Raw genomic sequence first — 25,245 nt, 5'->3', positions numbered from 1 at the left:
GCACAGCCAGAGGTCAGAGGGCCTTCCCAGGCCAGGAGAAATGGGGCAGTGACGAGGGTCCAGGCCTTTTCTGAATTGGGTTGGAATCACCCACAGTGGCAGCACACCTATACATTAATAGTTCATTTGCTCTGAGAAAGTCATGAGATGTCCTCACAGACAACTCATCCTGGAGGACTTGGTGGGGGCAGGGGTGGGGGCAGGTGCCATTTCCCTGGTGCTTGGCTCGGCCCACTGTGTCAGCACCGGGGTCCAGGAGGCCCTGGCCTTGTGATATCCCTGCCAGGGATAGAATCCTCAAAGGTGGTCCAGAGCCACGGCCCCAGCAGAGGGGCAGCTCCTCATGGCCCCCCTCCATGCCCTCCCACCTTGCACCCAGCCCCAGGCTCACCTCCACCTTCCCTGGACAATCAGGGAACTGGGGGTCACTGGGTGCCTCACACTGGTCCTGCCGGCCTTCAGACACTGTGGGAGAACCCAGCTTGCTGAGGACCTGGGTCCCAGAAGTTCCCCAGGGGAGATCAAAGTGAGAGGTGGGCTGGTCAGGGTTGGGGGGGGGACAGAATAGGGCCTGAGGTTCCTCACCTGAGAGGCCATTAGGTGCACAGCCTACCTGTCAGGGGTACCCAGGTCTAGGTGCTCCCCATCTTTCAAACCATACAGGCAGAGCACCCTCTGCCCCCACCCCTCTTAGGGGATTCAGAGCCAGAGAGAAGCTGGCTTGAACAGCTGTGGACTGGTTCTCCAGATGGACAGACTTTACACACCCACCCAGGCATACCCTGAAATACTTCTGTGGGGGGAGAGACATGGCCTGCAGCCTGGCCCACTGCTCCCCCCATCAAGGGGAATGGAGGGGCAGTCGGGGGGGCCCTCCCTGGGGTGGCCGACACTTTAGGGACCAACTCTGTCCTCAGCACCCTAACACCAGGTCAGGGGGTGAACCCTGGGTCACCCTGTGGTGAGCCTGAAGTGCGGCACCAAGGCCAGGCTGGCTGTTGTGGGCAGGGCAGGTACGACTCTGAAGGGAGGGAGCCAGGTGTGTCCCATCCCTGGGACAGCCACCTTCCAGAGGCTTCACCCAGTGTGCACGCCTGCAAGGGAAGGTGGGGCTCGAGGAAGGAGCGTGGGTGGGGAAGGGTGGGCACTGGACTGGGCTCTGTGCCTCCCCAGCACCCACCCTTGCTGTTCAGGAGTGGGACCAGGCTTGGTGCCCACACCCAGCACCCACCCTTGCTGTTCAGAAGCAGGACCAGGCTCAGTGCCCCCCCCCAGCACCCACCCTTGCTGTGAGGAGCAGGACCAGGCTCAGTGCCCACCCCCGTACCCATTGTTGCCCCCCCAGCACCCACCCTTGCTGTGAGGAGCAGGACCAGGCTCGGTGCCCCCCCCCCCCGCACCCATCGTTGCCCCCCCAGCACCCACCCTTGCTGTGCAGGAGCAGGCTGTGGCGCAGGATCTGGTCCACCTTCACCGCAATGTCAGACACGTTCTGGGCGATGGCCTGGATCCGCTCCATGAGGCTGGCGCTGGGGGAGGACCTAAGCAGGAGAGGGCAGAGGTGGGCCACTGGACACTGCCCCAGAAGCCTTCCCTGAGAGGCCTTCCCCGAGGGTGGAGGCGCCCAATGGGCCGGGTGGAGGACACGGAGCTGTGTGTTCAGCCTCAACCATCGCACACAGGTCTCCCACATGTGAGCGCCCCATTTGTGTGTGCTAGGATTGTCACCCACATGCAGAGGGCCAGTAAGTGCCTGGGGCTGAACCAGGCAGGGAAATCCCACCCAAGAGCCCAGACAGGGGCCATCTGGGGTCCCCAGGCACCAGCAGGCCACCCTGAGTCTTTTTGTCCATGGCCTCCCAAAGGGGCTATCTCAGGCCCAAATTATTTCCACTCAAACCAGCCTGGGGACTTGCCGACTATTAAAACTCCAGCAATGATTGCTGGGTTCCGGGGAACGAGTTTGCCCCAGGGTCTTAGGCCAGTTTATTACCACAAACAGCATGGCCCTTCACCCGTCGTCAACACCACGGCTGCCTTTATTTTGGAGAATTTATTTCCTTGTGTTGATTACGAGTCAACTTGCAGGGCACAGTTTCTTAGACACCATGTGCAGTATTTTATCTTGTGCTAAGAACTGCTATCGAGATGGAGCCCACTCTGCTGGCATACTGTCCGGGCAAGACCCTGGGAGCCTCTCCGCCAGCTGTTGCCTACTTTTTTAACACAGTCATTTCATCTGCTTTGATTCTCACCTCCTCTCTGGCTTTGCAGGGTCAGTTTAAGCCCCATTTATCCGTTTACAAGGCACAGGGTGTTTACAGCCACGCATAATGGGAATGGTTCGAAGAAGGAGTTTTCCAGTTGGGCCTCCTCTGGGGTCTGCGAGCCACACCTCCCTTCTCCTTCGGAGCTGCACGGCCCACCAGAGGTGCAGTGGAGAGAGCGGTGGGGTCTTCAGCCGCTGCCTGCCTTCTCCCTCCCACCTGCACTTTAAGGTGGGAGGCCCCATCCATCAGGAAGGTGCCTCCCACCTTAAAACCAGTGGGGGCAATGGGGCAGGGGCAAGGCAAGCACAGAGGATGGGAGGGGAATGAAGACCAAAAAGGAAGGAGGAGGCGATACACGCACACATGACACACACACACAAATGTGCACACGTGCACACGCATACACATGCACACACAAGCACCCACACACACATTCCAGTCAATCCTCTCACTCTTTAGTTTGGCGCCCTGATGCCAAACACACAAACAAAAACCCTACAGGAAAACAGCATGGCCTCTGGGTGCACCTCCTGGGGCTGCTGTGACAAAGGACCATAAACGGGTGGCTTAAAATAGCAGATCCTTATTCTCTTACAGTTCAAAAAAAGAAAAAACCAAACTCATTGCCATCGAGTCAACTCTGATCCTATAGGACAGAGCAGAACTGCCCCATAGGCTTTCCAAGGCAGAGCTGGTGGATCTGAACCACTAACTTTTGGTTAGCTGCCGAGCTCTTAACCACTGAGCCAGCAGGGCTCCTCTTACAGCTCAGAAGGTCCAGAATCAAGGTGTTGGCAGGGTCGGTTCCTTCTGGAGGCTCTCAGGGAGAACCTGCCCAATGCCTCCCTTCTAGCTGCTGGTGGTTTCCAGCAATCCTTGGCTTGTGGCCACATCACTCCAATCTCTGCCTCTGTCTTCATGTGGCCATTTCTCCTGTATGTCTGTGTGTCTATGTCTTCACACGGCCTTCTCATAAGGACACCTGGTCATTGGACCAGGGCTCTCCCTACTCCAGTATGATTCCATCTTATCTTGATTACATCTGCAAAGACCCTATTTCCTAACAAGGTCACATTCATAAGTGCTGGGAGTTAGGACTTAAACTATCTCTTGGGGGAACACAATTCAACCCATAACAGCCTTCTATGAGGTTACAAGGAGTCTCTGGGTAGTACAAACAGTTAATGTTCTCAGTTGCTAACTGAAAGTTTGGTGGTTCAAGTCCACCCAGAGGTGCCTCAGAAGAAAGGCCTGGCAATTTATTTCCAAAAAAAATCAGCCATTGAAAACCCTATGGAGGAGAGTTCTACTCTGACACACATGTGGTCACCATGAATCGACTCCAAACCAAGGGACACAAAGGAACACCAGGAACCACTGAAAGCTGGAAGAGACAAGGAAGGATCTTCCCTAGAGCCTTTGGAGGGAGTGTGGCAGGACTGATTTCAGATTTCTGGCCTCCAGACCTATGAGAGGACACATTTCTGCTGTTTGAAGTCACCCAGTTGCCCAGTTGTGGCATTTTGTTATGCCAAAATAAACAAACAAAATTTACTGCCATCAAGTCAATTCTGACTCATAGCGACCCCATAGGGCAGAACAGGACTGCCCCATAGGGTTTCCAAGGCTGTAAGTCTTTACAGAAGCAGACAGCCATATCTTTCTCCTGCAGAGCTGGTTCGAACTGCTGATCTTTCAGTTAGCAGCTGAGCGCTTTAACCACTGTGTCACCAGAGCTCCTGGTTACTTATCACCAGGGCTCCTGCATACTTTGTTATGCGGCCCTAGGAAGCTCATGCAATTGCCATCCACAGACTTGAAGGGAAACGGTTTCTAAGGCATCACAGAGGGAGAGTCCCAGTTCTACTGGCTACCCCTGCTGTCAGGGGGGTTTTGTCTCCAATCCAAAATAGGGTCTTTACAGATGCCATTAAGTCAAGATGTGGTCATACTGGGGGTGGGCCCTACCCAATGACTGAGTGTCCTCATAAGAGGCCACACGAAGACACAGACACATAGACATTCAGGGGAGACAGCCAAGTAAAGATGGAGCCAGAGACTGGGGTGATGCAGCCACAAGCCAAGGATTGCTGGAAACCACCGGAAGCTAAAGTCCAAGCTGAATTCCGCGGCTGCTCTCACTGGAGGTAAAGGACAACCAAGGACGTTCTTAACTGTCAAGCCCTGGTTAGTGAATCTGTACCTCACGCAGAGATGTAGCGGAGAGAGTGGGAGCCTTTGAGTCAGAGAGTCCTGGGTTCAAATCCTGGCTCCATTTGGCAGCTGTGCAGGCAAGTTACCCAACCTCTCTGAATGCAGGTGTCAGCACCTATAAAATTCTGAATAATCTCAACCACAGAATTACTGGGAGTATCAGATAGGATACGAAGTAGCAGCCTTCAGTATGTATTACACCTCAACGTAAAGAAAACAAAAATCCTCACAACTGGGACCAATAAGCAACATCATGATAAATGGAGAAAAGGCTGAAGTTGTCAAGGATCTCTTTTCACTTGGATCCACAATCAACACCCACGGAAGCAGCAGTCAAGAAATCAAACAATGCATTGCACTGAGCAAATCTGCTGCAAAAGTTCTCTTTAAAGTGTTAAAAAGCAACGATGTCGCTTTAGGGACTAAGGTGCACCTAACCCAAGCCACGGTGTTTTCAATCTCCTCACATGCATGTCAAACCTGGACAACGAGTAAGGAAGACCGAAGATTCTCGATACCTTCGAACTGTGGTGTTGGCAAAGAATATCAAATACACCACGGACTGCCAGAAGAACAACCAAATCTGCCTTAGAAGTACAGCCAGGATGCTCAGCAGAAGTAAGGATGGTGAGACTTAGTCTCACATACTTTGGATATGTTGTCACAATGAATCAGTCCCTGGAGAAGGACATCATGCTTGCCAAAGTAGAGGGTCGGTGAGAGAGGAAGACCCTCAACGAGATCGACTGACACAGTGACTGCCACAACGGGCTCAGGCATAATGATTGTGAGGATGGCACGGGATCGGGCAGTGTTTTGTTCCGTTGCACACAGGGTCGCTGAGTCGGAACTGCCTCAACAACCCCTAACAAAGACGATCGGACATCAGGCCGTATGTAAAGGGCTCCGCATAGAGTAAATCAAAAATCCAGTTGCCGTCGAGTCAGCTCTGACTCATGGTGGCCCCATGTGTGTCAGCAGAAATGTGCTCCACAGGGTTTCCGATGGCTGGTTTTTCAGAAATAGCTCACCAGACCTTTCTTCCAAGGCACCTCTGGATGGACTCTAACCTCCAACCTTTTCGTTAGCAGCCGAGCATGTTAACCACTTGCACCACCCAGGAATCCCCAGTATATAGCAGGTGCTCAATAAATGCTTGATATACTTTTGTTCCCTATTTCCAGTGGTCACCCCATTCCCAAGAGGAAGCATCATAAGCCCAACTTTGGAGAACACTTTACTTCTTTGGGATTCAGCAATTTTCCAACAAGAAGCATTTTTGCATTAAACTTCTCACCAGCCAGGGCTTTAAATAGTGCGGATGGCATCTGTCTGATTTAACAAGTTCACCATGTTCAAGACAGATTACTCGGCGTCGCTATTATTACACTGGACTTAACGTTTGCACAGCACTTTCTATTTCCAAATAATAGAGGATTAGGCTTCTCTCCCTGAGCAGCTTTTTGAAAAACAACAATAAAAGTAAATGCTGCGAGGCCTCAAACTACAGCAGAGCTACGACCTGGGAAATGGCTAAATGGACAAGAAGAAGAGGGCTGGAGGGGAGATGGCATGTGGGCCAGGGACCCAGAGCAGCAGGGCTGTAGGGGTGGGTCAGGGACCCAGAGCCACGGGGCTGTAGGGGTGGGCCAGGGATCCAGAACCGCAGGCCTGTAGGAGTGGGTTGGGGTCGGTCAGGTTGGGCCAGGGACCCAGAGCTGTGGGGCTGTAGAGGTGGGCCAGGGACCCAGAGCTGAGGGGCTGTCAGTGTGGGCCAGGGACCCAGAGCCGAGGGGGCTGTCAGGGTGGGCCAGGGACCCAGAGCAGAGGGGCTGTAGGTGTGGGGTCCAGGTGGCCGACCTCCCCACCAAGCACAGGAGGTACAGTGTCTTGGACTCAAAACACTTTTTGGGGCCTAGAAAATGTTTTCATTTCTTTTAAAATTAGAAAAAAAAATTATCTCGTGGGTCAAAGAAAATGTTTTAATATGCAGTGTTAATATATTCATCTTTATACCCATGCAGTCATAAAATGTAATTTTCACTATTTTTTTTTATGGAGGAAGGGGCCATGAAGGGCACAGAGCAGCCAGGATGGCAAGATTTTTTCTAGGCTGTTAGGGGGTCATGGGGAAATCGGTCTCTTTATAAGAACAACAATAATAAAATAGCTAACGGGTATCAAATGCTCAGAAAAGGACGTCATGTTTGGCAAAGTAGAGGGCCAACACAAACAAGGGAAGCCCTCTATGAGAGATGGACTGACACAGTGGCTGCAACAACGAACTAAAACACACCAAAGATCATGAAGATAGGGCAGGACCGGGCAATGTTTCATTCTGTTGTACAAGGGTCGGCAACCCGATGGCAACTAATGACAACACTGAGCGCTCACTTGCCAAGCTCTTCATGTACACCGTCTGATTGACTTCTCAGGACAATATTATAATTCCTTTTTTTAAACAGAATTTCTTCTAATGCTGCCCATTGTACAGACGAGGAAACCAAGGCACAGCAAGGTTGAGTAACTTGCACATGGTTCCATAGTGATTAAGCGGGAAATCAGGTTTCAACCTGGCAGTCTGGTTCCCAAGCCCACCCGCCCGGCCCAGGAAGCTGCTGCCATGGGGCTCTGTGGCAGGTCAGGAGAAGATGGGCCTGGGGGAGGCTGGGGGCACAGAGGCAGGGAGCCACAGGGGCAGGGAGCCCAGAAATACAGACACATGTGCAGCGTCTACAAGCAGTACAAGGGACCCCCAGCCCTGTCTGTGCAGTAAAGGATGCAGCCTTGAGCTATGAGTGGCTTCGGTCAATAAATCCGAAAAGGCTGCCCTGAGACCCAGCTGGAGTTCATGAAGACAATCCATTTCCCATCCCCTCCGTCCCAGGTGGGTAGCTCCGATAAATGCGGGGAGGCAGGCAGGGCCAATCGTTCCCCATCAATGGGCTCAATAGCTCAGGGTGTGGGTGGGGGCAGTTCATCAGGTCCAATACTATGACTGAGCAGAAGACCAGGTCTTCTCTAGCCTAAGGAGTGATATTTCGGGAGGCAGGGCCACCAGAGCCATTTCTAATGAGAGAACAGCCAGCACCCCAGGCAGGTGGCAAAGGTGGAAACTCCTTGGGCAGACTGCGCTTCCCTGGCAACTTCCACCCTAACCTTGTATGGGCAGTGACCAGGGTATAAACCTGGGGTTCCGTCTCCCCAGGCAGGGGGAACACAGGGACAATGCCTTCAGCCTGACACCCCTGTCCAAGGCACCCCAGTCTTCCTCCAACTGGTGCAAACGATTGGGAGCCCTTTAATCCTTCTACTTGTATATTTTCCTTTTTTAACTTTGGTGCATCCATTTTAAATGAGGGTGGTTGTTAACCAACTAGGAAAGCCTGCGTTGAGGGGCTTCTGGCAGGGCAGCGTGAATAAAGGTACGAATGTGCAGGGCCGACTGGGGAGAGGGCAAGATGGACAGACCAGAAGAGATGCCCCGGGAGGCGGCCCTACTGTGTGTGTTCCTGCTGTGCGTGCTGGCTGCCTGTCTGCTCAGGCCAGGCTCTGTCTGGGCACAGAGGATGCCAGGTGGGTCAAGGGCAGGACCAGCCTGGAGGATGGCCCCGACTGGGGGCAACAGGAGTCTGGGATGCGTCCATGTGGGCTGACCCTCGGGCCCCATGACTTTGACGGTGCGAGGCAACGTGTGGGTGCCCAAGAAGCCAAGCCGTGAGTGTAGTAAAGGGTTAACTCAGCAGGTCTGGGTTACCCACGCCCAGCAAGTTCCAAAAAAGGTTTGGGCCTGGAGGTGATCTCAAAGGCCTTGAAGGTCCTGCCTGATAGAAGTGTTTTGCTTAGCTGGGGGCCGTGGCCAGCCAGATGGGCCTTGAAAACACTATGATTCACACTGGCAGCTCTGGGCCACTCGGTATCAGCCTGACCTCTGGTCAGCCACACTGGCAGTCAGCCATAGCTATGTGACCAATGTCTAATAAAAACAGAGGCATCTACACCACAGGCCACCCTGCCGGCCACAGGGTCTAGGCCCTTCTGCTCCCCCCACCCTCCAGGGCCAGTGCCAATGGGGGACTCTGGCTCCCTATGGGGCTGGTCACTACTTCCCCTTGGGCCACAGATTCTGGACATCAACTCCCTTCAGGTCAGACCCCCGAGGGCTCCCACAGGCTCGTCCCCTACACCCCACCCCACAAGGTACTAACACACCTAGTCTTCATTTCCCTGGCTCCGTAAACTCTCTGGAAACCTCGGGAAGGAGGTTTAATTTCGCGTCCCTCCCTTGATTGATGAAGGCTGCATTCAGTTAACGGGGTATTGATTTCCCCCCGGCTGGCCTGTGCGTTTGCGGGAAGTTATTTTATCGTGAAACCGACTGCTTTCCTTTTACAACACAGAAATGAATGCAGGTGCTGCGGACACAACCACTGAGAGACACCAACTCAGACAGAGACACAGGGCACAAACGGGAGACAGACCCTGTGTGTGTGTCTGTCTGTCTGTCTCTCACACACAAGCACATATACCCCACATGGGACATGGAACCCCCCATGTCCGGTCACCCTGGCATTTTCACTGCTCTCCTCTGCTTCAGCCCCCACCTCACCCCTACCCAGAACCCCGATGATGCTGCAGCCAAGCACACGTCAGAGCAGAAAGGATGTCCCCTCCCACACCGAAAAGGAAGAAAATATATACTGTATGTAAACGAAGGAGCCCCGGTGGTGCAATGGTTTGCACTTGACTACTAACCTAAAAGTTGGCAGTTTGAACCCACCCAGCAGTGCTGTGGAAGAAAGGCCTGGCAATTTGCTTCCATAAAGATTAAAATTAAAAAAAAAAAACCAAACCCGTTGCCAAATCGACTCAATGGTGCTTAACAACAAGATATATAAAGAAAGGTCCCTGGGTAGCACAAGTGGTTTGCCCTCAACTAGTGGTGCAGTGGTTAAGTACTCAGGCTGCTACCTAAAAGGTCCACAGTTTCAATCCACCAGGCGCTCCCTGGGAACCCTATGGGGCAGTTCTACTCTGTCCTATAGGGTCCCTATGAGTCAGAATCAACTTGACGGTAATAGGTTTTCTTTTTTAACCTAAATGTTGGCAGTTTTCAAACCCACTCAGTGGCACTTGAGAGGAAGGTCCTGGTGATCTGTTTCTGTAAAGAAAACTCTATGGAGCTCAGTTCCACTCTGTAACACATGGGGTTGCCACGAATTGAAATCAACTTGACAGCAACAGGTGTATATAAATAAATCTATTTTTATGTATTTCATATGTTTTATATACTCATACATTATATTTATCTATCTATTATTACATTTACTTCAACTCTCCTGCCCACCTCTGTGTGCTGGCAGTGATGTGGGTAGTGTCTCCAGGGTGGGATGGGGGCGGCATAGAGTGGGGGGTGGCGTGGCTGGGGGAGAGTAGCTTCCCCCCAGGGGTCTGTGTGAGTGTGAGGGAGGCATAGGGGACACGTTACCTATTACATCAACTTTGGGCTCAAGGTTAAAAGACAAGTCTCCTTTCTCACAGGGAGACTAGAGAAGCATTTTTCAGTTTTTAAAAAAAACTGACTTTTTTTTTCGTATTTGAAAAAACAACCTCATTTCATTATCCAGAGACAATTTTGAATGATCTCCTTTCTGCCGTCTGTTCTGCACTGTTATTTTATTTTTATTGGATTTTATACAGTTGTAATGCAATACATTTATAATTACATCACTTGCTTTTTTCACATTTTCACTTCACAGGAAAATCCCAGCGTTGCCCCATAAACATGCTAAGACTGCATAAATCCCCTGAATGGAGGTGCCATCACCCGGCTGACTGCTCGTTCCCTTGCCGCAGAGTTAAATTGTTGTTCTGCTCAAATTTTCTGACACTATAAACGTTCATGAAACTGTTTCGAAAGTTAAGATTCTTTTCTGAAGATGGATCCCTAGGACAGAAATGACCAGGTTGGGGGTGAGACTATGTCTGCGATGCCCACCCATGCAGCAGCCTGCTTCCCCTGGGGCCCAGCCTGCTCACACTTCAGACTCCAACCAGTGTACAGACGGGAAAGTGAGGCCTAGTGTGTCCAGGATGGAGTTGGCCAGAGACACACATCACTTCTCTCTAGCTTCACCCCTAGATTCAATGTACATTTCGCAGAGTACACAGGGGGCCCAAACTACCTTTCCCCCTTCTTCTTCCCTCCCCCGGCCCCTCCCTCCCTTCCTTCCTACAAGGACTTATTAACCAAAAAGAAAAAAACAAACTCGTTGCCATCAAGTTGATTTTGACTCATGGAGACCCTGTGCCATAGAGTAGAACTGCCCCATAGGATTTTCTTGGCTGTAATTTTAGTGAAGGAGCCCTGGTGATGCTCAGCTGCTAACCAAAAAGGTCAGTGGATCAAACCCAACAGCCCCTCCACAGGAGAAAAGACCTATCAATCTGCTCCCGTAAAGATTTCAGTCTAGAAAACTCTACCGAGCAGCTCTACTCTCTCCTACAGGGTCACTATGAGTCAAAATCGACTCCATGGCACAAAATAATAACAACAATCTTTTTTTCTTTTTTTTTTAATTTTTATTGAGCTCCAAGTGAACGTTTACAAATCAAGTCAGTCTGTCACATATAAGTTTATATACACCTTACTCCATACTCCCACTTACTCTCCCCCTAATGAGTCAGCCCTTCCAGTCTCTCCTTTCGTGACAATTTTGCCAGTTTCTAACCCCCTCTACCCTTCCATCCCCCCTCCAGACAGGAGATGCCAACACAATCTCAAGTGTCCACCTGATACAAATAGCTCATTCTTCATCAGCCTCTCTCTCCTACCCACTGTCCAGTCCCTTCCATGTCTGATGAGTTGTCTTCGGGGATGGTTCCTGTCCTGGGCCAACAGAAGGTTTGGGGACCATGACCGCCGGGATTCCTCTAGTCTCAGTCAGACCATTAAGTATGGTCTTTTTATGAGAATTTGGGGTCTGCATCCCACTGATCTCCTGCTCCCTCAGGGGTTCTCTGTTGTGCTCCCTGTCGGGGCAGTCATTGGTTGTGGCCAGGCACCAACTAGTTCTTCTGGTCTCAGGATGATGTAAGTCTCTGGTTCATGTGGCCCTTTCTGTCTCTTGGGCTCATAGTTATCGTGTGACCTTGGTGTTCTTCATTCTCCTTTGCTCCAGGTGAGTTGAGACCAATTGATGCATCTTAGATGGCTGCTTGTTAGCATTTAAGACTCCAGACGCCACATTTCAAAGTGGGATGCAGAATGTTTTCATAATAGAATTATTTTGCCAATTGACTTAGAAGTCCCCTTAAACCATGGTCCCCGCCCTTGCTCCGCTGACCTTTGAAGCATTCAGTTTATCCAGGAAACTTCTTTGCTTTTGGTCCAGTCCAGTTGAGCTGACCTTCCATATATTGACTATTGTCCTTCCCTTCACCTAAAGTAGTTCTTATCTACTAACTAATCAGTAAAAAACCCTCTCCCACCCTCCCTCCCTCCCCGCCTCGTAACCACAAAAGTATGTGTTCTTCTCAATTTATACTATTTCTCAAGATCTTATAATAGTGGTCTTATACAATATTTGTCCTTTTGCATCTGACTAATTTCACTCAGCATGATGCCTTCCAGGTTCCTCCATGTTATGAAATGTTTCACAGATTCGTCACTGTTCTTTATCGATGTGTAGTATTCCACTGTGTGAATGTACCATAATTTATTTAACCATTTCTCTAATGGCGAATGATCGAGAGCATTTTCTCATGTATGTATCTGAATAACAACAATCTTAACGCAAGCAGATCACCATGGCTTTCTTCCACAGTGCCGCTGGGTGGGTTCAAACTGCCAACCCTTAGGATAGTAGTCAAGAGCAAACCATTGGTGCCACTAGGGGCCTCCAAGTGCTTATAAAATCAAAACCAAACCCATAGCTGTCGAGTTGATTCCAACTTATAGCGACCCCATAGGACAGAGTAGAGCTGCCCCCATGGGGTTTCCAAGGAGCAGCTGGTGGATCTGCCAACCTTTTAGTCAGCAGCTGAGCTCTTAACCACTGTGCCACCAGGGACCTCCAAGTGCTCACAGAGCACAAGAAACATGCAAATCGCTGTTGGTGGTGATGGGGATACAGAGGTGAAACAGACAAAACCCTGCCCTTACAGAGCTTATGTTCCGGCGCAGGAGGCTGACAGTAACCCAGTAAATAATAAAATGCATCAAGTGTAAAACAGTAAAAAGGGCGGTAGGGAGTCTAGGAGAGTGGGGTGCAGTTTTACACAGGTCATCAGGGATGGCAGTATCTGAGCAGAATCTGGGAGAAGGGTAGGAGAAAGCCATGGCGAGACCTGGGGAAAGAGCATTCCAGCCCAGAGAACGCCAGTGCAAAGGCCCTGTGGCCAAATGTTGGGAGACATGTTCCCAGAACAGCAAGGGAGAGACCGTGGGCTGGAGCCGAGGGAGCAAGTGGAAAGATGTTGCTGGGTGCTGTCGAGTCCTTTCTGACTCATAGCTACCCCATGTGACAGAGCAGAGCTGCTCCATAGGGCTTCCCAGGCTGTAATCTTTACGGGAACAGATCGCCAGATCTTTTCTCCTGCAGGGTAGCTGGTGGGTTTTTGATCTGCTGACCTTTTGACTACCAGCCAAGCACCATCATTGATCTTAATGGACGAGCCGTGGTGGTGTTCAGCTGCCAACCAAAAGGTCGGTGGATCAAACCCACCAGTCCGCTCCTCAGGAGAAAAGACCTAGTGATCTGCTTGCATAAAGATTACAGCCTGGGAGCCCCATGGGGCAGTTCTGCTCTGTCATATAGGTTTGCTATGAGTCAGGATCGACTTGACAGCAACAGGTTTTCTTTTTTGTTGGTTTATAGTAACCCCTCCTTGGAAACTCTATGGAGCAGTTCTACTCTGTCCTACAGGGTCGCTATGAGTTGGAAACGACTCGATGGCACTGGGGTTTTTAGTAACTTATTGTAGGAAGGCTGGGAGGGGCCAGGGAAGGAAGAAGGGGGGAAGGTAGTTTGGGCCCCCCTGCCATGTACTCTGTGAAATGCATGACCATCAATTCTAGGTGTGAATTTAGGTGTGAATCTAGGTGTGAAGCAAGAGAGAAGTGATGTGTGTGTTTCTGTTGACCTTTCAGTTAGCAGCTGAGCACTTAACCACCAGGGCTCCAGGTGGCAAGAGAGCAGGCAGGAACCTGAGAGATAACAGGGCTAGGTCTCACTGGCTCCTGAGAGGCTCTTACCTGAGTGAGAGGAGAGGTGGCAAGCCGTGGGTGGGAGCAGAGGAGGGGCCTGCTGTAACTTTAAAAATCTCCCTCCAGGCGCTAAGTTGGAAACAGATGGGAGGGGCAGGGTGGCAGCAGAGGGGTTGGTGGGAGGCTGGGCGAATTCTGAAGGTAAAGCAGGCAGAAGTTCCCACGGACCAGTGTAGGCATGAGAGCGAGAAGGGCCAAAGACAACGCCAAGTTTGGGGTCCGAGCAATGGAAAGAGTGGCCCTGACTGAACTAGGAAGACTGCGGAGAAGGGGCTTGGGCACCAGGCACTCTGCGTCCAGCTGCTTCCTGGGCATCCAGGTGGGGGCAGGTGGGTCTTTGAGACTGAGGCCCAGGGTGCAGCCCAGGAGGAGGCATAATAAACTGGGGAGCTGACAGCCTGCGGATGGTTTTCGAGCCACCAAAGTTCAGTTTGGGGTTCACTCCCACCACTCCCCTTCACTCACCTGGTCCCCCAGCCTCAGAGCTGGACCAGGCTGTTCCCCACCCCCCTCAAACACCACCCTCGGCCTCAGCCCCAGGGCCAAGTCTTTGCAGGGAGTTTTGCTCAGTCCTTCTGCCTGGATGCCCAGCTCTGTTCACCTTATCAAAGTGTCCCCTCCTTCAAGGTTCATCCCAGACTCCCCCACCTCCATGAGGCCTTCCTGATTCCAGTCGCCCACCCAAGGTGCTGGGTCTCCCCTTTCTCTGCACCTCACGGAAGGGGGAAAGGAAACAAACTCTCTAAGTTCCAGGCACAGGGTCAGGCAGTCCTCCCATCCATCAGCGTCACTGCTAACTTACAGATGGGGAAACTGAGGCTCCGAGACCTAGGTCTGCCCCTCCCCAGCCCAGGGGCTTGTTCTAACCTACTGTGTGCCAGGCTCTGGACCAGAAGCAAGGTATGGTGACCTGGTGTGATTATGCTGTAGCTGGGCCCAGGAATGGGGTGCTGGTCCCCTCTCCCCAAGTGAAGTGTAAACTCTTTGAGGACACAGCTCCACTTCTCCTTTGCATTTTCTCCACCCATCCCTGATTGTCCAGCCAGGACCCTGTACACAATAAACCAACTCATAGCAACCCGAGTGGACAGAGACCTGCCCCATAGGGTTTCCAAGGCCGTAAATCTTTACAGAAGCAGACTGCCACATCTTTCTCCCGAGGAGCAGCTGGTGGATTTGAACTGTCAATCATTCAGCTAGCTGCTGAGCACTTCAGCCATTGCACCACCAGGGCTCTAGTACATACATACATATGCACATACACACGTACATACACATACATACATACGGCCTCAAGTTTCGGTCATCTCTGCTAGTGGAGAGGAGTCTTACAGAAAATTCAAAGATCATTACTATTTGGCTTTAGGACACACAATATGATGCTGTTTGCGGCAAACCTGCCTTCCTAATTATGTTTTCCTAGGCTAAAAAAAGCGAATTTACTTTCCCCGAGGACACACCAGCCATGGGTGGAAGGCAACAGCCCAGAAGCTTCCAGAAGGGTAGGAGGAGTACAGTTGGGGTGGGGGGGGGCCTTGTTCTTCTTTTTAAGCTAAGATCATTCTCAAGCAGAGAACCCAGGTGCAGGTAACAGGGTTTACTGGAAAGCAGTGTCCACACGCTTCTCACCTGTGTAGCTCCACCTGTCCACTTGTTCACGGCATGCTGGGTTAAGGTGGGAAGGGGGCTGGAGTATGTGTGCCAGGCGAGGTGCGAACAAGCAGGCCCCCCGTGCCCTGGACATGCCCACCACTCCTCTCCCTGAAGTCAGAGAAGCAGTGTCCCTGAAATGCAGGGCTCTGCCTGTGGGCGTTGATGGCTCTGCTGCCTGTGATAGATGGTAGCTATTACCCAGGATGGAGCTGGGAGGGGGTGAGGGCTCCCCACCCTGGGCTCCCTTTTTCTCCAGGAGGAGATAAAGGGCAGGGCAGGGGTGGGAGGGGCAGCCAGGACTGGAAGAAACCAGAGAGACAGTGAATGGGCTGGTAGGCTGGGCCGCCTGACCCTCAGCTCTGCTACCAGCAACAGGAGGTTCATGGAGAGCCTGCAGCCCTCTGCATGTCCTGGCAGACAGACCTGTGGACAGTGGTCGGGACCAGCAGCAAGGCTGGGGGCAGACAGGAAGTGCAGGGACTGTATCAGAGAGGATGTGGGGCTGGGTCAGATGGGACACACAATATAGGAAAAATTGACCTTTAAAAGCAGCTGGTCTCTTCAGTGGGATGCAGACCTCAAATTCTCGTAAAAAGACCAGACTTAATGGTCTGACTGAGACTGGAAGGACCCCAGAGGTCATGGTCCCCAGACCTTCTGTTAGCCCAAGACAGGAACCATTCCCAAAGCCAACTCTTCAGACAGGGATTGGACTGGACTATGGGATAGAAAATGATACTGGTGAGGAGTGAGATTCTTGGATCACATAAACACATGAGACTATGTGGGCAGCTCCTGTCTGGAGGGGAGACGAGAAGGCAGAGGGGGACAGGAGCTGGCAGAATGGACACAAAAATAGTGGAGGGAAGGAGTGTGCTGTCTCATTAGGGGGAGAGCAACTAGGAGTATATAGCAAGGTGCACATAAATGTTTGTACAAGAGACTGACTTGATTTGTAAACTCTCACTTAAAGCAAATAAAAATTAAAAAAAAAAAAAAAGGAGCTGGTCTCTTGCCCCAGCAGGAGCCCAAGGGGAGCTACACCTTTACCTCATCTTCTGGTCTCTACAGTTGCCTCTCAGCTTCACCTCTGGCCACCCCACTAATCCACCCTTCACACAGCACAGAAGGGTCTTTTCTAGAATTCTCGCCTTCCAGGCGGGAGACCAGGATTCGATTCCTGGCACCTCATATGCAGTTACCACCCATCACTCAGTGGAGGCTTGTGTGTTGCTAGCATGCTGAACAGGTTTCAGCAGAGCTTCCAGACTAAGATGGACTAGGAAGAAAGGTCTGGCAATCTACTTCTGAAAAACCACCCAACGAAAACCCTACAGATTACTATGGTCTGATCCTGTTGTGCATGGGGTCGCCATGAGTCAGCGCCAACTTGACGGCAGCTAACAACAACATCACTCCCTGGCTTAAAACCCTCGGGAGGCTTCCTGAAGCTCCTAGAAGAGTATCCTATAAGCTTCTTACTGTGGCTACAGTCCTCGTGATCTGGCCCCATGGACCTCTCCGTCCATCCCCACACTCTGCCGTACAACCTTCATAATGGTTCCTTTCCGCTGGCATATCAAGCTTGTTCCTACCACAGGGCCTTTGCCCATGATGTTCTCGCTGCCTTAAATCCCCTGCATATTTATTGTGTGTGTGTGTGTGTGCCTGCATATTTATAGTGTTAGAGTGTGTGTGTGAGTGTGTGTGTGTGTGTGTGAGAGATGTACATGTGAAAGTATCTAGAATGGACTGGAGAAGCTCCCTCCTAATTCAGAAAGGCATTTGTCTCTGGGGAGAGGTAGTTATAAGGCCCTTCAGCTTCATCTGAGATTGTTTTATTAAAAAGGAGGAAGGAAAGGCAGGCCACAAAAGTGACAAAATATTAACTCATGTGAGATCCAGGTGGTAGACATGTGCTCTGAGTTGCATGACTATGTGGTTTTCTCTGTGTTAAATTTTTCTCTAGAGTAACAAAAAGGACAACTGAGGGTGTCCCAGGCCGAGCTCTGGGGGTACATGTTGAGGACGCAGGGCTCTCAGCACACCGCAAGGCACCCACCTCACCTCCCGTGCCCGCCCCTCCCCCACGACCCCTCACCTGTCCACAGCAAAGTGCCCGTCGCCGACAGCCCTGTGCAGCTCACTGCTGTTCTCCAGCCTGGCCAGCGTGTCCATGCGCTTCACCATCAGCTCCAGTAGGTCACTCATCTTGCGGAGCACCCCACGGGACTCCAGGCCACCCATCACTGAGGGCAGAGCATGGGCACAGTCAGGTTCAGGCCCCAGCAGCCTGGGCCACCTGAGGCCACCTGGTTTCCAGGCTGGGGCAGCGCAGAGCCCAACCTCCTCCCAACTTCCCAGATACCTCCCTGACCACAGCAGGGGAGGGGTCAGGAGTGTGAGTCCCCCTCCCCCAATGCCCCTGCGGAAAGTCCCCTCTCCGCAGAGAACAGCACAAAGGTGGAACAGAGAGCTCCAGACCAGCCCTGCTCACAGCCAGACGTGGGTAACTGTTTAACCTCTCTGGGCCTCAGTTTTGTCGACTGTAAAATGGAGCTATAGACATAATCTCTGAGTTGCCCTGGGCTCTTACCAACCCTCAGGTCTGTGAGATGGTAGGAGGGCACAGATAGGAGCCCCCAAGCTCCCCAACACCCAGCTCCTGACGGAGCTTCTTTGTTATCTACCCACATCAGAATCTCCTGACCAGGCTGTTAAAATTCAGATTCCCAGGCCTCAGTCTGGACTTGCCAATCCCAATCTCTAGGGAACGGGGCTTGGGAATCTGCATTGTGCTTGCTCCCCGTGTGATTCTGATGCATGGGAGAGGTTGAGAAACTTTGTTTTAGGGGTTCGGGGCCCAGTCATCGCAAGGAGGCAAGAGAGAAGAGGCTGTCCAAGAAGACCAACAGGGGTGGGCGGGAAGTTGGAGAAAACAGACGTGGAAGGACAGGAAGGAGACAACGCTGTCTCTCCCCACCCCACCCCCAAGAGTACACTTGGCTGATGGTCTTCCCACTGCAATGCTAGAAAAGGGAGGGGGTTAAAAAAAAAAACAAACAAAAACAGTTGCGATAGGAAATTGCAAAGTAGCATTAAATGAAGCAAACTCTCCTGCCCAGTCTCTGGGCCCTGACCACCACCCTTCCCCATCTCACACCCTGATCCCTGCTGTAGAAAACCAGAATGAGTTTGTCCTGAACCTCAAGCTGGCCTGCAGGTTCCCAAAGCTCAACTCTGACAAGGGCAGGACACCCATGGGGCCGAGGCAGCCACCCTTCCATTTCCTGGCAACAGAGGGTGCCTGGGCAGGGGGGACCTGGTGAAGGACAGAATTAAGTGAAAACGAGGCGCTCCACCCAAGATCCGGTCAACCAGCCTGAGATTCCCTACGATTTCCTTTCCAATCAGTCCTCAGCATTAGCGCTGTGCATTCTGTTGTGAGAGGGCCGGCCCTCACCTCCCTTTCTAATTAAATCTCCTGTCCATTTTAAGCGGCCCCTCCGAAAAGCCACCAGAGGCTCAGCTCTGGGCTCTGAAATCCCGACTCAGCTCACTGCAAACCCAGACAGCCAGTCTAAACCACTCAGTCACAAATGAGCAGATTGCGTGCAGCCATAAGCGCCTCCCGTGACTCCTGGGGCTGGCTGGGCTAGAGGGTGGGACAAGGGGAAGTGAGGCAGCTGAGAAAGGTGGGTCTTCACCACCATGGGCTACTGGAGCCCAGTCCTGCTGGGGAAATGGAAGCCAGCGGAGGACACGCCTCCGGGGACCGAGCTGGAGTATTGACACTCCCTCAGAGGGGGGTTGAGGGCTGCTCCCAGGAACCACCGTGTCTCCCTGCACTTTCAGCAGCGCCAGCTCCAGGGGCAAAGGAGGCTCCCAGGCCACGAAACCCAAGTACCGAGCTGGAAGTCTGGTCTGTGTGCTTCAGAATTGTCAGGGCTAAGGGGTATGAGCGCTGACACAGCATCCAGTTCTCTGGAGAGAACAGCCAGCAGGTGCAGAGGAGCAGAAGGGGCTGAACACAGGACCTGTGGGCTCTCGCCTGCTTTGCCACTCACCCTCAGTGGAACCGTGGGAACACTGTCATCGTACCACACTTGGCCTCAAGGCAAGAACGCCAGGCCCTGTCTGCAGCCTGATGCCACAGAGCCCCGCCAGGGGCAGGAGAGAAAGCTTGGCAGCCAGTGGGGGCAGGGAAAGAGGGAAGGGCAGCAGAAGAGAGGAGGAGGCTGGAGGCTGGTCCCCTCTGCTCCAGGTTTGCGATTGAGCAGAGAAGGGGGACCCAGAGAGGCCCTCGTGTCCCCGGGGCTGCTCATGACATCTCCACCTTGCTGGTCCCCATCTCTCCTGGCTCGGGGTCTGATCCAGCTGCTGATAGCAGCTTTTTCACACTGACTTAAGTCACCTCCTAGCCAGCTGAGCCCGCTGGGTCAGGAGGAGCTGCTGGGAGCTGGGGAGGCATCACTCATGCACTTTGGAGACGCCAGCTGGGTGTCAAGTCCAGAGTAGGAGGAGCTGTGGCTTCCTTAAAGCCCCAGGGTCCTGGCTGTGCCGAGAGGGGATGGCAGGGGGTGGGGGGAACAAGAGTCCAGGCTCCAAAGAGTGGGCATGACAAGGGGGTGGGGTGGGGGTAGGTGAGGGGGAAACCAGGGTCCTGGCTCTGCAGGACAAGCATGGCTGGGGAGTAGAGGAGAAGTAGAGAAGGAGAGACTACGTTGCCCAAGAAGACAGACGGGTGGGTGGGATGCTGAGAAAATGAGCATGGAAAGGAAGGAAACAACACTTTACCCTTCCTACCCCCAAGAGCAGACACGACTAATGGCCTCCCCAAAGCAATGTTAGAAAACAGGGGAGATTTTTTAAAAACATCAGCTGGGATCGGGAAATTTCAAAGTAGCATTAAATAAAGCAAACATAGTCTCTCTCTCCTGCCGCTCTGCCCTCTCCAAGCACGCAGGTACTCACACGCTGGTTCGGTCATCCACCAGTCAATCAAACAAAAAATAAACAGCTTCCTCTCTCTTTCAACTTGAGGAATAGTTTACTCTTTGAAACCAGGCTCATGTCTGAGGCCCCACCCAAGCCCATCTTGAAAACTCCACACCCACCTTTCAACCAGGGCTTGGGGCTCAAGGTAAAAGGAAGAGGGGGCTCCCGCTGCTTCTGTTAGAAAAATCACAGGACGTCAAGGTGGCTTGGCCAGGCTACTACTTTGCACAACTCTAGGTGCGCCACCCATACGGTGGATGCCAGATGGGTGTGCTGAAGCGGTACAGGGTACAGGTCACATGGCCTCATGGGGCAGCCCTGGTGGGTAACTGCTCTCAGCTGTGGTTGGGGTGACTCCTTCCCCAAAGGAGTGGGATGGAACAGAGGAGACCACCCTGAAGTCAGGGCCTGTGAACCGTGGAGGGTAGGGATCCCCAGCTGTGCCCTTGCTGGAGTAGTGGGCCTGGCCAGACCACAGAGCCTGGTCAGCAGCTCGCTCCTACAAACACAATGGCCCAGCAACACAGGGCCTGGCTCCAGTATAGTGCTGTGCTCCCTGGCTGCGTTGCTGGCCTCCCTGCCCTCCTCATGGCCTGCCCGCAGCCACCTACATTACCAGCCCCATTCTGCAGGCAGCCAATAGCTGAGGAGCCAACAGCTGCACTGTTATGGATTGAATTGTGTCCCCCAAAAATGTGTGTCAACTTTGCTAGTCCATTATTGTGTGATTGTCCACCGTTTTGTTATCTGATATGATTTTCCTATGTGTTAGAAATCCTACCTTTATGATGTTAATGAGGTGGGATTAGCAGCAGTTATGTTAATGAGGCAGGACTCAATCTACAAGATTAGATTTTGTCATAAACCAATCTCTTTTGAGATATAAAAGAGAGAAGCAAGCAGGGAGACATGGGGACCTCATACTACCAAGAAAGCGAACCCAGGGTCCCTGTACTGAAAAGTTTCTAGCCCAGGGGAAGATTGATGACAAGGACCTTCCTCCAGAGCTGACAGAGAAGTGAAAGCCTTCCCCTGAAGCTGATGCCCTGAATTTGGACTTGTAGCCAGCCGACTAGACCGTGAGAGAATAAATTTCTGTTTGTTAAAGTCATCCTCTTGTGGTATTTCTGTTACAGCAGCAGTAAATGACCAAGACATGTGCCCTCTGGCCTAGGCCTAGTAGCCCCGAGAGAGAGAGCCGAGAGCCGAGCAGAGTAGACTAGAGCTGGGAGCAGCACAGTGGCCTGGGACAGACCAGCGTGGGAGTCAGAAAGCCTAGGCCACCACCAAACGGATGTGTGGGTGGGTCGTGTTCCTCCTCTGGGCCCCAGTTCCCCTTCCTGTAAAATGAGGCACTTGGACTCCTTGAGCCCTGATGTTCTCCTGTTTCAGCATCTCCCTCCAACTGCCTCTAGAGACCAGGGTAATGGGAAGGAAAGAATCGTTCCTATAAAGCTGAGGGAGAACTCTGTTTTGCTTAGCTAAACCCCAAGTAGACCAGCAATCCAGATGCCAGAGGAGTGAGGCAAAGGGGAGCCACAATGACTGCACGTATTCAGGGAGGAAGAATGTAGGGTCTCCCGGGCAGCGTGGAAGACAGGGAGCTGGGGCTCAGCCACAGAGTGAGAGGGGCAGAGCTCAGGGACTACTCGGCAGTGCTGGGGGCTCCACTCAGCAGGGGCAGCCTCCCATCAGCACGGAGGGTCTCGGATAGTCAGGGATTATTGTTCAGCTGTGCTGGGCATGGCCTGAAGCCCCACCCCATTACCTCCACTCTAGGGGTTAACTTGCTTTGGGCAAAGGGCTTAAGGGGCCCCAGGATGCCCTTCCCCCTAGCTCAGAGTTGGGGAGACAGAGGGCAAGAAGGGGACATCCTAAGTTCAATAATTCAGCAGAAGCAGTAGACCAGAGCAAGATTAGCTGGGGGAAGCACAAGGCCCCTAGGAATCTTCAGAGACATTTGCAGGTTCTGACTGCCCTTCATGAGAGGGGTTAAGACGATGTAGACAGGGAGACCAGAAGACTGTAGAATGTATGGACGTGCAGGTGGTCACTACCTGAGTCTCAGATCCTCCCCTCCCAGATGGTTCTGTAAGACCACCCCACTGGAGTGGCCTAGTCCCTGAGATGCCCTCTCCAGCTCCTTCCCAGCACCCAGGATCCCTCGAGAGAAGCTGTGGGTGGTACAGAATACTGGAAGCCCCTATGGACCCAGGGGACAGTCCAAGGAGCTCTGGGGGACACAGAAAGCCAAGGCAGGGGTGTCTGGGTGGGAAGCAGCCTTGCCCAGCCCATGTGGCCAGCCCCCCACCCTGGAACAGGGCCCCCCACCTCCATACCACCATGGCCCAGTCCGGGCCAGTCAGAAGACAGACCTCCTGACATCACTGTCCGACTCACTCCACCACGCTTGGCTTCAGCTAAATTGAAATGTATTTAACGTGAGGCCCAGCAATCCATCTCAGAGCTAGTGTTCCCTCCATATTTCCGTATAAATAAGGAAAGCTGGGAAGCCAAGAGATACGAATGGATTTCGAGGTTACAGACAGGGGTGTTGTATTACTGAGGGGCCGGGGCCCTCCCCACAGCTTTCTCTGCTTCTCTCTGCCTCTGCCCTCCACCCGTCCCTCCTTCCTTCCCCCACCCTTTACTGCCATGCTTTACCACCGGCTCCTGGAAATTAAACAAGCCCTGTGTCCCTGCATAAGAGGGACCTCCCTGGCACTTGAGAACAGAGCTGTTACTTGGCTTTTCCATAGCTAGAGAAAGAAGGGCATTTGTCTCCCCATCCACAGCCACCCTGGAAGCCCAGCCGAGGTCGCTGAGCTCTGGGCTCCTGGGCAGTACAGTGGACAAGGACAGGCACTGGGAGGCCTAGCAAGGCCCTTCCCCAGCCCACTCGGCCCTGGCTGCCAGCCAGCCATTGCTGTCCCTGATAGGCAGAGCTTCAGAGCCCCTTAGTGCTGAGGGCCTGGGCCAGAGACAGCCACAGAGCCATCTCTGCAGGATTTTCTCCGTTCGAATCCTGGCTGGGGCGCAGGGGGGCAGACACATGCTGCCTGCAGGCCTCTCCCTAGACGGCCACTACACCTCGACTCCTTCAAGACAAGACAGAAAGGGAACAGCCACACACGCTCTGGGAAAGCTGCAAAGATTGAGAAGGAGGCCTCGGTCAGTATCACGTCGTCACCCCTCCTGTCATTAGGAGGGACACAAGTCCACCCCTAGGGGAGAAAGGCGCATGCAGCAAAGGCAGGAGGTGGGAAGAGGGACTGGGGCGGGAGCACATCAGAAGGACCTCCCCAGGGTCCAAACCAGGACCCCAAGCCCAACTGCAGCAAGAGGGAACAAAGTCAGATCTCCAGAAGGATCTCCTCCTGCCGCTGGAAGGGGCACCTCACAAGATGGGCATCTTAAACCCACATGGCAAACTGCTTTCCAGGCTTGAGTCCCTGCCCTGGGTCTCTCATGGCAAATCGGCAAACAGTAGGTGCTGCATACATGTTTAATAGATGTGCCACGTCTGCCATCCACTATGATTCGTGTCTAGCCTCCTTCTCCCCTTAACCTTTAAGGGGAGAGTGCAGCGTACAGAACAAGATGTCTGTCACAGTTTTATCCCCAAACTGGACAACTTTATCACAAAATTTAACCCGGCCAAGAGGGGAGCTCAGAGGCTCCCCAGGGAAACCCTAAGAGGCTCTCCTTTTCGAGAACCCTTCCTCCCTGCCCCCTCTCCCAGCCAAGGGTCCACATGGGGCCCCTCTTCCCTCACAGGTCTGACAGGCAAGGAGAGATTGTTTTTCCCATTTGTGGACTGTCTTGTTGACTGACACAAGCGTGTTTGGTGTTTTGTTTTGCTTTGTTCTTTTCTAAATGGTGGTGCCTGGGTGGGTTTTCCTCTCCTGATTCTGCCCTGACCTCCCCCTGGAGGAAGCCCCAGTCCTGCCTTTTGCAAGGCTGCCCCAGGCACCGTGTGAGGTGTCACTGGAGGGGCACCTCGCAGGACTGGGATCTTCAATCCACATTGCAAACTGCTTTCCAGGCCTGAGTTTCTGCTCCGATGTCTCCTGGCAAACTGGCAAACAGTGGCCACTGCATACATGCTTGCTGCGTGTGTTGTGGCTGACACAGGGCACTGCAGAAAAGGATGTTTAAGGAAGGCTAGCCATGGGGGACATGTGAGGGAAGGACTCAGGTTGGGGGAAGCGGAGGGGCACTTCAGGGCAAGTTGCTGGGGGTGGCCTAGGGGAGATACAGGAAGTCACAAAATAAACTCCATCTGAGAGATCAGGGAGGAAGATGAAAACGGGGATATAAACAGAATCCGGGTCAGTTCTCTATGGGTTCTCAGATGCCTCTGTCTTTGGCCCTTCTCCTCCTCCCAGAGATTCGTTTCCTCTCCTAGGTACTCAGCACCCAGCCCAGGGGCCTGGGAAATTGAAAAGACTTTGAGAAACATGGCCTGAGAACTAATGTCACAACATACAGGACACCAAACAACTTCACTCCTAGGTACACCTGACCGAGACACCAACCCAAAACAGGTAACAGAAGGTCCAAAGCTGCCCTACCCATGAAAGCCCCCAACCTGAAACAACCTGCACGTCACCAGCAGCAGACCCAACAAACATACCAGGGTGTTTTCATATCACAGAATATCGCACACCAAGGAAACAGGCCTGTCTGCGGCAACACACCACCAGATGAAAGATTGTAACACAAACGTAACATTGAGAGAAAGAAGCCAGACCTTCAAAGATTCCATTCTGCAAAGTAAAAAAACAGGCCCTCTACGCTGTTAGAAGTCAGGGTGCGCCAGCCCTTGGGGAGTGGGGGCTG

General features: G+C 52.6%; 1 protein-coding gene across 5 annotated transcripts in view; it reads right to left on the bottom strand.

Moving 5' to 3' along the window:
• MGAT5B (alpha-1,6-mannosylglycoprotein 6-beta-N-acetylglucosaminyltransferase B) overlaps positions 1–25,245 on the bottom strand; it is a 78,346-nt gene that overhangs the window by 46,082 nt on the left and 7,019 nt on the right. For all 5 annotated transcript variants that reach the window (XM_049860532.1, XM_049860535.1, XM_049860533.1 and 2 more), the window contains exons 3-5: positions 17,507–17,654; positions 1,426–1,541; positions 392–465 (exon numbers count right to left, since the gene is read on the bottom strand). In XM_049860532.1, the coding sequence (XP_049716489.1) occupies positions 392–465; positions 1,426–1,541; positions 17,507–17,654 (338 nt within the window). The remainder of the gene's footprint in view (positions 1–391; positions 466–1,425; positions 1,542–17,506; positions 17,655–25,245) is intronic.

The sequence above is a fragment of the Elephas maximus genome, chromosome 19 (genome assembly GCF_024166365.1).
Source record: "Elephas maximus indicus isolate mEleMax1 chromosome 19, mEleMax1 primary haplotype, whole genome shotgun sequence".
Taxonomy (NCBI): domain Eukaryota; kingdom Metazoa; phylum Chordata; class Mammalia; order Proboscidea; family Elephantidae; genus Elephas; species Elephas maximus.
The sequence above is the reverse complement of the archived record's forward strand: the minus strand, read 5'-3'. Positions and strand labels throughout refer to the sequence as shown.